At 38.6% G+C, this 16,523-nt stretch overlaps 1 protein-coding gene across 3 annotated transcripts in view; it reads right to left on the bottom strand.

Moving 5' to 3' along the window:
* Positions 1-15,890, bottom strand: part of LOC136211095 (ABC transporter C family member 10-like) — a 35,809-nt gene extending 19,919 nt beyond the window's left edge. Inside the window, exons 1-12 of one of the 3 annotated variants that reach the window (XM_066002622.1) lie at positions 15,668-15,890; positions 15,493-15,566; positions 11,916-15,048; positions 11,499-11,819; positions 11,331-11,417; positions 10,640-11,230; positions 10,403-10,564; positions 10,012-10,306; positions 9,323-9,537; positions 7,899-8,204; positions 2,802-2,865; positions 1,256-1,495 (exon numbers count right to left, since the gene is read on the bottom strand). In XM_066002622.1, coding sequence (XP_065858694.1) covers positions 1,256-1,495; positions 2,802-2,865; positions 7,899-8,204; positions 9,323-9,537; positions 10,012-10,306; positions 10,403-10,564; positions 10,640-11,230; positions 11,331-11,417; positions 11,499-11,819; positions 11,916-13,943 — 4,309 coding nt within the window. In that variant the 5' untranslated portion in view covers positions 13,944-15,048; positions 15,493-15,566; positions 15,668-15,890. Of the gene's footprint in view, positions 1-1,255; positions 1,496-2,801; positions 2,866-7,898; positions 8,205-9,322; positions 9,538-10,011; positions 10,307-10,402; positions 10,565-10,639; positions 11,231-11,330; positions 11,418-11,498; positions 11,820-11,915; positions 15,049-15,492; positions 15,567-15,667 lie in introns of those variants that run through there. The other 2 variants (XM_066002623.1, XM_066002624.1) reach the window with 2 other exon arrangements.
* Between the last annotated feature and the right edge of the window lie 633 nt (positions 15,891-16,523).

The raw sequence follows: 16,523 nt of genomic DNA, 5'->3' as shown, positions 1-16,523 counted from the left end.
TCCAGCTATTGGAAATGATTTCCATACTCGAACCTAGGCATTCTCGAGCCCAAGCCTGTGTTTGGTTCTCTCGAGCTCAAATTTTCGTGCTCGTCCCGAGCTCGACCTTACCCATTTTCAACTCATTAACACTCCTACCCAGACCCTCTTCTATGGCTCTGCGACTAGACATAGTCTCATTTACTTATGTTTTCTCATATGAATCTCCTATCTCCAGCTATTGGAAATCCCATTTCCATACTCGAACCAAGCCATTCTTGAGCCAAGCCTGTTATTGGTTCTCTCGGGCTCAAGCCAAGCCCAAATTTTCGTGCTCGGCCTGAGCTCGATCTTACCCATTTTCAACTCGTTAACACCCACACCCTCTTCTCTGGCTCTGTTATTAGACGTAGTTATGAATTGGCCGAACCACGTTTAACTTTCAAATTGTTGATCAATTCACAAAACACTAACATGACATAAAAAGAATAAATCGTCAAGCATTGAGTCAGAATCATAGCTACAACTTACCATCACAAATGGCAAGAACCATAATGCAATCCACCACAGTTAGGATTCTGTGGCCACAGTTATTATAGTGCAGTCTACAAATTCTATAGAGGCCTATCCTGTAGAGGTACTCAAATTGGATCTAGGTTTCACCATAAACCTAATTGGTTACTTCCAATTACGTAAATCAATAGTTCAAACCGCACTTAAAGCTAGGACATTTCTTGTTTACTTATGTTTTTTCATATGAATCTCATATCTCCAGCTATTAGAGATCCCGTTTCCGTACTAGAATCGATTCATTCTCGAGCCCAAGCATGTGTTTGGTTCTCTCGAGCTCAAGCCAAACTCAAATTTTCGTGCTCGACCCGAGCTCGACCTTACCCATTTTCAACTCGTAAACACCCCTACCCACACCCTCTTCTTTGGCTCTGCTACTAGACAGTCTCGTTTACTTATGTTTTCTCATATGAATCTCCTGTCTCCGACTATTCGAAATATCATTAGCTATTGGAAATCCCATTTCCGTACTCAAACCGAGCCATTCTCGAGCCCAAGCATGTGTTTGGTTCTCTCGAGCTCAAGCCAAGCCGAAATTTTCGCGCTCGACCTTACCCATTTTCAACTCGTTAACTCCCCTAGACGTAGTTATGAATTGGCTGAACCACGTTTAACTTTTAAACTATTGATCAATTCACAAAACACTAACAGGAGATAAAAAGAATAAATTATGGAGTATTGAGTCAGAATGATAGCAACAACTTACCATCACTAATGGCAAGAACCATAGTGCAATTCACCACAGTTGGGATTCTGTGAGCCACGGTTATTACGGTGCAGTCTGCAAACTCTGTTCTTATGGTTTTCTGAATCACGGAATCTGTAGCATTGTCTATTGAAGCAGTAGCTTCATCCAGTACTAATATCTTGCTTCTCTTTAGTAATGCTCGTCCTAGACAAAACAGTTGTCGCTGTCCCATGCTCCAGTTTAATCCATCTTGTGTGACTGTATTTGTAAAAGTTAGTGTGAAAAATAAAGGGTAAATAATTTATTAGTTTCTGTATTTTTAGCTAACACACTGTTCAGTCCGCATATTTTAAAAAACACTGTTTAGTCTTTTAACTTTTGTTCTACTCAACAGTTTGGATTAAACTGTTTAATAATTCAAATATTCAATGGACTAAACTGTTGAATCGAAAAAAAATTAAGAACTAAACAGTGTATTATTAAAATACGAAGACTAAACAGTTTAGGGATGGTCCGTGTATTTTAATAACGCATTGTTTAGTCATTAACTTTTGCTCTACTCAACAGTTTAGGGACTAGACTGTTTAAAAATTCAAATACTTTGAGGAACTAAACCGTTGAATAGAACAAAAGTTAAATACTAAACAATGTACTAAAGAGTGCGTTAAGTAAAAATGTAAGGACTAATAAACTATTTAGCCACAAATAAAAGGTCTTGCATGAATTGCATTTTGAAAGAGTAAAATACATCCATGGCTCGTGTTGTTAATAACGTGGTCTCTACAATCTAATTAAGTATCAATTTGGCTCCTGAAATTGGCTAGTAAGATCAATTTAGTTCAAAATTGAGTATCAATTTGACCCTTTAACTTGGCATCTAAGATGAAATCAGACCAAAATGACATGTCATTTTCTCATGCTCACTCGCATCATTTTGGACTAGTTTGATCTCAAATGCCAAAATAAAGGGCAATTTAAAACCCTAACTCAAATTTTAGACTAAATTGTGCAAGTTAAAGTATCAATTTGGCCAAATTGATCCATAATACCATAAACATCTTTACATTATTGTAACGTTAAAGTACAATACGACGAAGAAAATTTTGTATTTCACATGTTTCTTCAATTGTGTTTTACAATTGGACAAGTTTAAGGGGTAAGTTGTTACAATTGGACAAGTTTGAGGGGTAAGTTGTTACAATTGAAAGTTGGAGGGGGCAGTTGCAACATTTAGACAAGTTCAGGGGTTATTTGTGTATTAGGCCAATTTTGACTAAATACCTATTTTACCCTCATGTAATTCAGTTTGTACACCTGAGTTCTCTTAGATATTTAACTATATTTATGGTGACATAGATAAATAAAAATCAACGAAGTGGTCAAAGTTTTTCAAGATAGCGTTCAGTTAAATTTCTAACGGATTTTCATTTATCCTTACAATAATGCAAAGTTCGGGGACTTTAATATCAAGAAATGAGGTTGTAGAACTACGCTCTTAATAGCACTATAATTCAGGAGCTATAGGTGTATTTTACCTCATTTTGTTCATAATAAAATTTCTCACCTGGAGAATCTAGACCGCCTTCCTTTTCTTGGATGGCTGCTTGAAGATGACATTTCTCTACAACCTATGATTCTCACATTGAAATGAAGGAATTCAAGACATTTTACAACATACATGATATTAGAAGTGTCAAAAATAAATTATTGTATCATTTGTGTTATGTGATCTAAATATTCTAGATAATTATATATGATATAAAATGCAACAAAAATGATAATAGGTCATGTCATTCGGATTGTTTCCATAAAACATGTTGTCGTGCCAGAAATTGACAGCTCCACATGATATCACTATCAGAAAAGTGAACATGAAGAGTTGTCAAATTTAGGGATGTAATCGAGCCGAGTCGAGCATTGGCCTGCTCATGCTCGGATCGTTAGAAAATTGACAAGCTCTATTAGAGAATATATTAGTTAGTAGTAGATAACCATGTATCTTACTGTTAGTTCCTGATATCTAGGTCAATCTCTAGACTAGTCATTCAATACAACAACAACTGTACTTTGTATAAATAGACAGTTTGTCATCAATTGCAATTACGCAGAAATACAATTTGTTACATGGTATCAAAGCTGAATACCTAAACCCTAATTTCTTCCCCACCTCTCGGCTATCGCCGCCGCTTACCCTTTTCTATCTCCGGCCACCGCCGCTTCTCCACGATCACCATCACTGGTCAATCGCTTCTTTCATCCCCACCCACCTAAATCTCCGATTCCGTTCGGCTCCACCTACCTCCACACCAAAATGTCGACAAATTCAACCAGGTCCGCGCTACTCTGGCTCTCCCTCCTATCGGACACCGTACAATCTTCCATGGGGTTATTCACTCCCTTGGGCTCCACAACAGCCATGGGCGGCACCTCCTTGCCCCTATCCGACAAATAATTGGCCAACTCAGCCTCATTCAGGTAGACCACAACATCAATCTGGCATCTTGGGTCCCCGCCCGAATACACAACAAGCACATCTAAGTATGATCAATCCGTCATACACTCTTACTGATATCGCAGAAGCCATGCACACCATGTCCATTGCACCACCTTCGGATCAGTGGCATATGGACACCGGAGCTACATCTCATATGACAGCACAACAAGGTACACTCACTTCTTATTTTAATTCTAGCCTCAATGAAAACATTATTGTTGGTAATGGTCACTGTGTACCTATTTGTGGATCTGGTAATGCAATCTTAGCAACTAAAACTCAGCCATTACATCTAAATAATGTCTTGCATGCTCCTAAACTTATCAAAAATCTTATCTCTGTTCGTCAATTCACAAAAGATAACCAAGTTTCTGTCGAATTTGACCCTTTCGGTTTTTCTGTGAAGGATTTACAGACGGATCGTCATATCATGAGATGTAACAGTACCGAGGACCTATATCCAGTCGCGTCTAGCAACCATCTGTCACCGTCTTCTCCTTCCGTCTTTACTATTTTGTCTTCTAATGTTTGGCATAGTCGATTAGGACATCCCGGGCTTCCTGTTTTGAATGCCTTGCTCAATAAAAATTTCATTTCGTGTAATAAAGTTACGGATAATTCTGTCTGTTCTTCATGTATTAATGGAAAACAAGTAAAATTACCGTTTCAGTCCTCAAACAATTATGCGTGTATGCCTTTTGATTTAATTCACAGTGATATATGGACATCTCCAGTCATGAGTTCAAGTGGTCACCGTTACTATGTGTTGTTCCTTGATAATTACACTAATTTTCTTTGGACATTCCCATTAGCACATAAATCACAAGTTTATAATGTCTTTCTTACCTTCCGCTCCTTTATTCGCACACAATTTGAACGTGAAATTAAAGTTTTTCAGTGCGACAACGGGGGAGAATTTAATAACAACTCCTTTCGTCAATTTTGTCACACACACGGCATGCAATTTCGGTTCTCATGCCCTTACACCTCTCCCCAAAATGGGAAATCTGAACGTACAATTCGCACAATCAATAATCTCATTCGAACCGTCATGAACCATGCTTCTGTCCCATTTAAATTTTGGCATCACGCCCTTGAATTAGCAACATACCTTCTCAATATATATCCCCACAAAATATTAGGATACGAATCTCCCACTAAAATTCTATATCAACGGGATCCAAATTACTCTCACTTACGTATTTTTGGATGTCTATGCTTTCCCCTAATCCCTTCCGTGTCACGTCACAAACTAGAAGCTCGCTCTTTCCCGTGTGTCTTTCTCGGTTATCCTCCAAATCATCGAGGATATAAGTGCTTTGACATTTCTAAAAACAGATTCATCATTTCCCGTCACGTCGTCTTTGACGAATCAAAGTTTCCTTTCCGTTCCCAATCAAACACATACACATCTCCCGTCTCGGCGCCTTGCGTGGTCGACGAGTGCCTCACTCCAGGTCTCTCGCCAATCCCGCTGTCCCCTATCTCTAATCCGTCGTCTGTCCATTCGAGTCAAAATCCTTCGTCTGCGTCCACCCCACTGCGTCCGTCATGTGCCTCTCCGTCATCCTCCAATTCCGAGTCGTTGTCTCCGTCGCCCTCCAAAACAGATTCGTCCCCTTTGTTGTCTTCATCTACTGCGTCATTTTCTCCCCTAGTGTCTCCCTACGAGTCCCCAGTCCCAGTGACATCCTCACGGCTCGCATCCGTCCCTTCCCCGTCAATACAACAATCCTCCCTCAATTCTCAACCTGCGACAACCCCTCTTCCATCCCATACTCGCCCTGGTACTGCAATCAATCCTCAAATAAATCCAACCAGCCACACCATGACCACACGAGCTCAAAACGGCATCCGAAAACCACGTCGTATGCTCAACCTCTCCGCCTCCAAACAGACAGCCATATCCCCAGTCCCTAAAACGCCATCCCTTGCATTAAGTGATCCAAATTGGTCACAGGCCATGACTGATGAATTTGAGGCTTTAATTCAAAATAAGACGTGGGTACTCGTACCCCGTCCCAAAAATGCTAATATTATTCGTAGTTGGTGGATTTTCAGGCACAAAACACATGCAGATTGCTCCTTTGAGCGATACAAAGCTAGACTGGTTGGAAATGGATCCGGACAGTTGGTTGGAGTTGATTGTGGTGAAACATTTAGTCCTGTGGTCAAACCGGCAACAATTAGAGCAGTTCTCAGTATAGCATTATCCAAAAATTGGAACATTCGGCAATTGGATGTCAAGAATGCTTTTCTACATGGCGATCTTAATGAAACTGTGTACATGCATCAGCCATTGGGCCTCCGGGACTCTCTCTATCCTGACCATGTTTGTTTACTTCGCAAATCTCTATATGGTCTTAAGCAGGCTCCTCGGGCCTGGTATCAGCGATTCGCCAATTTTGTCATCAAAGTGGGATTTGTCAATAGCATCTCAGATAACTCATTGTTCATATACAGACAAGGTACCGATACTGCTTATATCCTTCTGTATGTAGACGATATTGTTCTGGTTACCTCTTCGGATGTGGTTCAGTCATCTATTCTATCTCAGTTGAATTCTGAATTTGCAATGAAAGACTTGGGTCCGTTACATTATTTCTTGGGAATTTCAGTCACTAGATCTCATGACTCACTATTCTTATCTCAAAAGAAATATGCATCAGAAATAATTGAGAAAGCCGGTCTTGCATCCTGCAACGCAGCCAATACCCCAGTGGATACCAAACAAAAGCTCAGCATCTCCTCGGGCTCCGCTTACCACGATCCTACTGAATACAGAAAACTAGCAGGAGCTCTTCAGTATTTGACTCTTACCAGACCAAACATTTCTTATGCAGTACAACAGATTTGCTTGTTCATGCACGATCCCAAAACATCACACATGGCTGCTCTTAGGCGTATTTTACGATACGTTCATGGTACTCTTGATCTTGGTCTTACATTGCTGGCATCATCTCCCACTCAACTCACCTCGTACACCGATGCTGATTGGGCAGGCTGCCCCGATACCCGCAGATCCACCTCCGGTTACTGTGTCTTCCTCGGAGACAGTCTCATCTCTTGGTCAGCCAAACGACAGCCCACACTGTCCAGGTCCAGTGCTGAAGCTGAGTACCACGGCGTTGCAAATGTAGTGTCTGAAACTTGCTGGATCCGCAACCTTCTTCTTGAACTTGGCTGCCCAATTGCCAAATCTACTCTAGTCTATTGTGACAATGTCAGTGCCGTATATCTCAGTGGCAATCCAGTTCAACACCATCGCACCAAACATGTTGAGATGGACATTCACTTTGTTCGTGAAAGAGTAGCTAAAGGTGAAGTACGTGTCCTACACGTCCCATCTCGTTATCAGATAGCCGACATCTTCACCAAAGGCTTACCATCACCACTCTTCGAAGATTTCCGGACTAGTCTCAATGTTCGGCCTCCGAACCTTTCAACTACGGGGGTGTATTAGAGAATATATTAGTTAGTAGTAGATAACCATGTATCTTACTGTTAGTTCCTGATATCTAGGTCAATCTCTAGACTAGTCATTCAATACAACAACAACTGTACTTTGTATAAATAGACAGTTTGTCATCAATTGCAATTACGCAGAAATACAATTTGTTACAAGCTCAACATCTTGTTTGTGAACTGCTTGCAAGCTTGTTTACGAGATTTTCTCCCGAGCAGCTCATTAAAATTATGTTCATGAACTTCACTCGCGAAAAACTCATTAATTATGTTTATTCAAGTTTTGCAGTGCTTAAGCTCAGCTCATTTATAAATCGAGCCAAACCCGGTCGAGCTTTTATCGAGCCGAATGCCGAGAGGCTCAGCTTATTTGAAATTTCTTTAGCACAAAACTACATAGTTTTGAACATTACAAAACTATGTTGTTTTACATTTTCCCCTTTATAGAAATACTATTATTAAAAAAATAATCGAACCAAACCTGCTCACGAGCATGTTCGTGGGCATTATAATCGAGCTTGTTTATGAACTTATTCATGAACCTAAAACCAAGCCTACTCACGAGAATCGAGTTTCGCCATGCTCAAGCTCGGCTCATTTATAAATCAAGCCGAACCCACTCGAGCTTTTACCAAGTCGAAAGTCGAGCCACTCATGAGCGGCTCAGCTCATTTACAGCCCTAGTCAAATTAGAATTTTCACCTGCCATATTTCTTCGTCTGTATGGTTCGAAAAGGGGTCCAGGTTGTACCGGACAGAGCCAACAAAAAGAGTTGGTTCCTGTGGGATGATTGCCAAATGTGATCTTAGATCATGAAGCCCAATTGTGGAAATGTCAATGCCATCTATAACTATTTTTCCTTCTGCAGGCTCAACCAGACGAAACAAGGCACTAATGAGAGTTGTTTTTCCACTTCGAGTTCTTCCAACTATCCCAATTTTATGTCCTCCTTCAAAGTTGCAACTTATTCCATCGAGAACAAGTGGAGCATTGGGTCTATATCGTACCTGTTTGATATTATGAGATGTAATGTTAATAATGTAGCAGCCATACATATAAATATTGCCTAAGACATCCGTCCCTAGCGCACAAACGTGTTCAAAAAAGTCTAATGACCCCTAAAACTTTGAAAACGATGAACTGAACCCCTGAACTTGAGAAATTTTATTAGACGCTTAGAGCACCATGTCATCCATGGCACATCACGTCATCCGTGAGCCGACCAATAATTTGATGTCATGATACACTGTAATTAATTAATTAGATATTTTTCAATTAATTATTTATATAAAATTCTAGACTCAAGTAAATCCCAAAATTATAGATCCTAGATTCTAAAATATGTGGCATCAAATTATTCAATACATACAAATGACATGGTGCGTCAGGCATATAATAAAAATTATCCCTAAACTTCCTTAAAGTAACATGATTAACCCCCTAAGTCCTACTTGGTAGAGCAAGTTGATATTTGAACAAGTTGAAGCGCATGTCACTTCAGGCAAGTTCACAGAACCGATAGGTCAAATTATAGACCCTAGATTCTAAAATATTTGACATCACATTATCCACAATACACCTAGATGACATGGTGCGACGTATAATAAAATTTCTCCCTAAACTTGCTTTGACATGATTAACCCCCTAAGTCCTACTTGGCAAAGGAAGTGGGGATTTGAACAAGTTGAAGTACATGTCACTTCAAACATGTCCACGGCACCAATAGGTCATTTTAAGCAAGTTTAAATGTTCAATAGGTCATTTTAAGCAAGTTTAAAGAGTTAAGCGATTGTTTTCTGCAACAGAACCAATTGAACTAAAAGCTCCAATACACCGCCGCACAGAAATGCAACTACGCTTGAAGCGTGTACAACTAAGACACATCTTACCATGTATTGAAATTAAATCAATAAAAAGGGTTTCCAAGAATCGAACCCTTGATCTAAGAGGTTCTGATACTATGTCATGGAACCAATTGATATTAATATCTGAAATTTTCAAAGGTCAGACCGACAATCGGCTTTTACAGCCAACTTGGAAGCGTCGCCTATGTATTAGGCCTATATATATATAGTTATTGATGTTGTGAATAGACAGAACAAGATATACATATTTTGCACTTTACCTTCAGATTACATATTTCCACTTTACCTACAGCAGGCCAATTGGGGTCAGGTCTATTACCCTCTATCACTTCTGGAGCTTCACTAGGAATAAGCAGGTATTGTTCTAGTCTTTCTACAGATATGATTGAACTTGATAGCAAGCACTGGAACTGGATCGAACCAACGAGAAACGTGTTCAATGAAAGGCCATAAGATAGCTCCATTCCAATGAATCCTGACATCAAATTGTATCCAAAATAGTTCTTTTAACAAGTTATATGCAGAAAAATGGGATCAAAAGCATCCACGGTCATTTAAGTAGAGGATATTTGCATCCATAGTCACTAAAGTCGTTTTTGAGACAATAAAGTCACTAAACTAGCACATGTATGTCAATAAAGTCACTATGGCCAGATCCAATAACTTGCTCCACCAGAATGCAGGTGTCAGTGACACCTCATCAAAATGTAAGAAACTAACTTGAAGGGGACATCCAAATGGCAGCCATGTGTCATTCCAGTGGAGCAAGTCATTGGATCCGGCCACAGTGACTTTATTGGCACAATTGTGCTACTTTAATGACTTTTTTTTTTTTTGTCTCAAAACGACTATAGTGACGACCGGTGCAAAAAATAACCTCTTAGTGACAGTGGGTGCTTTTAACCCCAGAAAATGGTGCTGGAAAACTTGACAACCAACTATAACTGACCAGGGGAATAATCTCCAAGCTTGAGCAATACCATGGCAAGTGTTGTGGAAGAGAGAACAATTGCACACAGTATTTCAAGACGTTGAATCAACCACTCGTTCGCAGTGAAATAGTGGAAGTATGAACTTGCATTTCTGTCAATGAGATCTAGATTCTTTGAAAAGAATTGGTCTTCCTGCTTAAAAGCTCTAATTACCATGGCTCCTGCAATTGATTCAGCAAACTGGCTTGCAGCTGAAGACTTGCTTGTGCCATTGTTTCGCATCAACTCTTTCGTAGACGCATAGTAGTATGTCTACATGTATGAAAGCAAGTCATGAAAAGCATTGAATCAGAAGCACAAACAAAGTGATCAAATAAAGGAATGGCCACAAATAGATGATTCTGATACCTGCAATTGTGAGCTTATGTAAACCATGGGAATAATTACAAACAAGACTGGCCAAGTAAGAAAAGCAAGTACTGCAAAATTTGAGTACGAGGTGAGGATTATGCCTATAGTTATCATTCTGTAAGCAACTTCAATGTCAATGATGCTCAAATCAAATGACACCTGCAGAAAAAAAAAATCAAAATAATATGAAGTTTTGGCTTCAAAACATAGGAATGAAAAATTATATTTTCTTACCCTGCTGAGTATTCTTCCAATAGGTGTGGAGTCATAAAAGGACATTGGTGCACGAAAAAGAGATGCTGACAAAGTAGAAAATATAGATCTCGACGCGCCACATCCAAGTGGAACTATACTTAAGGATCTCAGGAGCATAAAGAATGCCACAGTAAGACCTGTTGTAGTGTAAATTGTGAACAAGAAAATTCGGCTCACGTGAAAATTCTCGATGTTCGCAGCCAACCAATAGTTCTGAATCAGTTGGCCAATTAAAAACATGACATGGAATATGTTTCCCACGGAGAAGTATAAAAAGCCTTTGCCATGCCTCAAGTACTGCATATAAGGCTTGAAACCGGTGTCTCCCACTTCTCTTTCTTCTTCTTTGATCAATTGATCCGCCATAGGCTCTCTTAATTGTTCTTGAATATAAGCTTTCTGGATTTCATCTTTGTAAGTTTCAGTTCTTTCTCCAGAAGGAATATAATTTTGCCCTTCACTGGAACCAGCTGTGTTCTTGTGTGCATTTACAAGGTCTTGAAATTCCTGACTGGAAGCCATCAACTCTTCATAAGTGGCTTGTCTTATTATTTCTCCACCAGACATCAACTGTTAGAAAATCAGATTTATATGACATTTGCTATATATTGTTTAAAGTAACATTCAAATGGAAATGTCAGCCTATAGCTTGAAAATGGGGGAAGCTAACCAAAATAGAATAGAAAGCTGGAAGAAAGTCGACTTGGTGTGTGACAAGTAGCACTGTCTTCCCTGACAAAGCTCTGAGGACATATTCCTGCAACAATCCAAGCTTTCTTACATAAGAACACATTTCCAGTAAATCAGATTACTCACAAAAGGATGTATTGTACTATACATTGAATAGGAAAGTTGCTGTATGTGCATCCACTGCACTGAACGGATCATCCAAGAGATATACATCAGCATCGTGATACAATGCACGCGCGAGTTGGATGCGTTGTTTCTGTCCACCGCTCAAATTGACTCCTTTTTCCCCAATCTGTGTAAGGTCCCCAAATTGAAACATTTCAAGATCTTTCACCAGGGAACATCTCTCAATCACCTCCTGATATCTAACTTCATCCAGTTTAGACCCAAATAGAATATTTTCTTGTATTGTCCCGGTTTGGATCCATGCAACTTGAGGAACATATGCTATATTTCCATCAACATGAACCTGGACAACAAAGTGTATACTTTATTAGCAGAAATTGCCTTATAAAAAACCTCGAATATAGAGAAAACGCAAGTGAAAGCTTTTATCATAACTTACCGTTCCATTAATTTTAGGAACTTCTCCAAGCAAAGCAGCTAAGAGGGTTGATTTTCCGGAACCAACTTCTCCGCAGACAGCCACCATCTCTCCTTCTTCAATTGCCAAGTTTATGTTCCTTAATGTAGCTCTTGTTGAGGAATTAGCATCCCAAAAAATTTCACTTGCCCTGATGAGAATGGATTTGTCGATCTCTTTGTTGCTGCTGTCCTGCAGAAAATTTCTTTTCTGTAATTCTGGCTCTTCAAGGAACCTTTGAATCCGATCTAGTGAAACCTTTGCTTCAATGAATATGGCCAAAACTTCTGGGATATAGCTAACTGGGTCTTGGGCAAGGTGCAAAGTGGCAAGGAATGTGAATACACTACTCGCAGAAAGCGGAATTCTGAGGAGATAGCATGTCCAAAACGTAACTGTTGGTATCACAATAGGACATGACCAAAACAAAACCAGATTGTATGCTTTTTGTAGTAGTACTTTTGATATGAAATAAATTTCTTCTTCTCTTATCTTGTCGATAAGTTTCTTGAAATGTGTCTCCCAAGCATACAACTTCAAGACCTTCATATTAGAAAGTGCCTCCGTAATGGCCTTAAGCCTCTCATCTTGTTTTTCCAACAGCTTTCTTTGATATTTAAGCTGTGTTTTAACCAGCGGAGAACTTGCAAGCACAGTCAGAACAATGGCAATAAAAGCTGCAATAGCTGCCAGCCCAACCGTATAATAAACGATAGCTAAGGCAAGACCTAGTTGAGTGCTTGTTGTCCATATCTGATGAAACCAGTATGGGAACTCTCCGATTCTATAAGCATCAGAAGCCACATAGTTAACTATCTCACCAGGAGAATGTGCTGTCTTAGCAGCATTTGAGAGTTTTAGTTGCTTTTGGAAGATTGCAGCAGATAACATAGATCTCACTTGAAGTCCAACCAGTCGTGTTCGAAAAAACCATTGCCTTTCTGATAGAGACTCCAAGCATTTTGCAAGAAGAAGTCCAACTGTCAATGCATAACCTTCATATTTGAAAGCTTCTTTACCTTCAGCAACGTCAATGAAAGCTTTTAAAAATAGAGGGCCAGAAGATGTAGTGAGTACCTTAATCAACGCGTAAAGGCCAGAGATTAAAATTTGTTTCCAATGCAAAGAAATGATCACTGATATCATAGAGGGTGAATCAGATGATCCTTTCTGTTCCTGTTTCAGTTTTCTTACTTTCTCCATGTAAGCTAAGTAACAAGTCTGCGCTCGATCTTCCTGTCTTAGTAGTGGTATATCTTCATCCTCAAGTATTTTATCCTTACCCTTCTTCATTAATGGATTCAACCACCAAAACGACATTTTACTAAAAAACCCAGCTCTTGCGAAAGGTGTAGCATTTTCTTTCTCACTTGCCAGTGGTACATACAAACCATGATTTTCAATTGAGATGTGCCTCTTGAAACAGCAGGAGAGAAGAAGAACAGCTCCAGGAAAGGTTAAAGCATTCAAAATCATCTGAAACGACACAACCGTATCGAAAAAAGCTACCATAACAGATGAAATGCAGAGGAATCCAGCAAGCAAGAAGGTGAAAACTGAACAAACTTTCATTGCTGAAATGTATGGAAGGAATAGTTTTGGCAAGCATAGTATAAAATTCACAGCCAACCATGTGAATCCTTGCAATAAATTTACCGCCCATCTGTAAATTGGCAAGACAGCATGATCTCTCTTGAATTTCTCGGCAAGAATCCATCCCCCCAACCCTAGGTAAGACAACCCTAAAATGACATTGAAAATGGATGAAATACATAACAATGGTGAGAGATAACGAGATGGTGCTTCTATAGGATTCCTTGATACTGATTTATGTATGGAGATAGAAAATATAATCAGTAAAAGCAGAATATCAGCAGAAACTATCACAATCATATTGCTAGTCGAATATGGACCAATTAAGGAAGAAAATCCTGAGCTGCAACATTTGTTGACAGAATCAGTAGAACATTCAGAATCATCACAGAACATGCTCCAAAAGCTCTCCTTCATGTTGATTACTTATGCCTTAATAAATCTGCAAATTCAAAATTTTGTTAGAAAGGGAAATTGACACATTTGTGATTAATTCTCAAACAATTTCTTCATTTAGGGTGGATTTCAAACTATTTCTATGTTTGTGGTGATTTTGGTTCGCTCGGCCAGTCAGGAAGGCGACCAATATCAGTCCGCCTGTATTTGACAATTCTTTGGATTATTTCTAATCCAAACAATTGCGCAATTGGATTCCTTGGCTGTGTCAATTTGTAATGTGGGACATCAGAAAAATGGAATGAGAAAATTTGCTTGTATTCTTGCTGGAATTAGAAAATTCTGCAACAGATATCAGAGTTCTATTTCAATACATCAAGCAGATTAAACAATTTAGTGTTGGATAAGAATTGAAATGGCATAATTTCACTTTATGCATAAGATGATAAGAACAACAAAAACAGAAATAGAATTGAGTTTAGGATCAGAAACTTACTGAGAGGCAGCTAGAGTAGTCTTCTTTCTTCCTTTCTGTGAGAAATTTTATGAAAAAGAGAAAAGATTTTCTAGTTCTAAAAGCAGAACGAAAAACTTTAGCAACACTGCTTTTCAAGTTAAACTTTTGAATGATTTAGGAGTGGCATACTGCTCTGAATTGAGTTCAGCCCATACATGAACATATGAACATGTAGTTATAGCAGGAGAAACATGCAACTATTCTTCAGGAAAAAAGAATCAATCAGTGGGCCCAACATTTTTCCCAATCTAGCTTTTTTAGGGTTATGTAACACATGTATCTATAATCTTGTTCTAAGCATAATCACAATTAAGTTTTGATTCTGCATTTTAGTTGTTGCTATTGTAGGGAGGCCGGGACAACCACCCTGGATGGAAGGGTTGTCCAGGGCTCGGATTGCTTCTGTTATTTAGGGTCTATTATTTAAACGGATGGAGAAGTGGATAGAGACTTTATGTAACACATGTATCTATAATCTTGTTCTAAGCATAATCACAATTAAGTTAGTAATCGAACCCAAAAGCTCTTTTCTCACAAATTCGGTCTACGTTACCAGTTGAGCTCTTTTAACACTCTTTAGTCCTCGTATTTTAATAACTCATTGTTGATCTGAAATGGAAACAGAAACGGACAACGAGAAACATTATTTCCAGAAAAATATAGCTAGGAAACAACAATAGAAACTAAAACTAAATGCTAACCAAGAAGAGTTTCCGTGTAATATAGTCCTTTAGTCCTTAATTTGTTATTCTATTTAACAGTTTAGTCCTCATATACTTGAACTATTAAACAGTTTAGTATGTCTGTAAGGACCAAATTGTTCAATTGAATCAAAGTGAAGTTCTAAAAGGTTATTATTAAAATAAGAAATAAAAATGTAGGTAATGGTAAATTATTTATCCAAGTTTTAATTCCGCATTTTAGTTGTCGCTGTTGTGATCATTTTTTCGTCGCTATAAGTATCTAATGCTGCTTGTTATAGCTCCTGAACTTCAAATCAACATATAAAAATGTCTAAAACCAATAAAAAAAAATTAGCATTTAGAAGATTACCAAACGTAGTCGGATTGCTACTTCCTTTTTGTTTTTTTCTTCATCAACACATAAATATCTCCTTTTTTGCTCCACTAAATATGGCGAACACAAAGGGAAAAAACGGAAAAGCAAATGAAAAAATCTAAGAAAAGAAGAAATTTGGAAAAGAAAAGGAAAAAGAAAAGACAGAGACCTTTTTCATTGAGATATTCGCGACAATCTTCGCGTGTGAGTTGGGAAATGCCTTTTCAGTAAGCTGCGTGTGGGGTTTGTCGGGTCTAGACCTAGCAGACTTAACTCCGGCGCCCATGAGTAAGATTCCGGCTAGAGTTTGGCCGGAGAGGCAGAAGGTACAGTTTGGTGGTTGAACGGTGAAATTGAAAAGTGAGGAAAAGGACAAGAAGATAATTGGCGCCTCCGATGTCGTCTGTTTTTTTTAAGGGGTTAAATGCACCATTGGTCATTGAACTTATATAGTTGTCTCAACATGGTCACTTAATTTCAATTTGTCTCGATAAAATCATTCAACTTTGAGTTTTGTTTCAATTAGGTCACTCTGACGATTTCAGTGATTAAAAAACATCGGAACGATGACATAAGTGATACGTTAATATGGGACAACTCATATTTCTAACGGAAATGACACATGACATCCATATATGCACTACTTTTTTTTTAAATCATATATGCACTACCTCGCTATGATGCGTCGATTATTTTTATGAAAAATAAATAAAATTTAGTTTTTTTATAAAAATATCCGATATGTAGCTGTCACATTTCATTTCGGTCAGAATTTGAGTTAACTCATGTTGACATGTCACCCATGTCATTATTTCGATACGTTTTAACCACTAAAATCGGCGGAGTGACCTAATTGAGACAAAACTCAAAATTGGGTGATTTTATTGAGACAAATTGAAATTGAGTGACCATTTTGAGACAACCATATAAGTTCAGTGACCAATGATGCATTTAATCCGTTTTTTAAGAGATTTGTAGCAAAAATACTTCTAAGTCTAATTGTAAGTAATTTTACCCTAACTTTA

Source organism: Euphorbia lathyris, chromosome 1 (genome assembly GCF_963576675.1).
Source record: "Euphorbia lathyris chromosome 1, ddEupLath1.1, whole genome shotgun sequence".
Classification (NCBI taxonomy): domain Eukaryota; kingdom Viridiplantae; phylum Streptophyta; class Magnoliopsida; order Malpighiales; family Euphorbiaceae; genus Euphorbia; species Euphorbia lathyris.
This window is presented reverse-complemented; position numbering and strand designations above follow the sequence as displayed.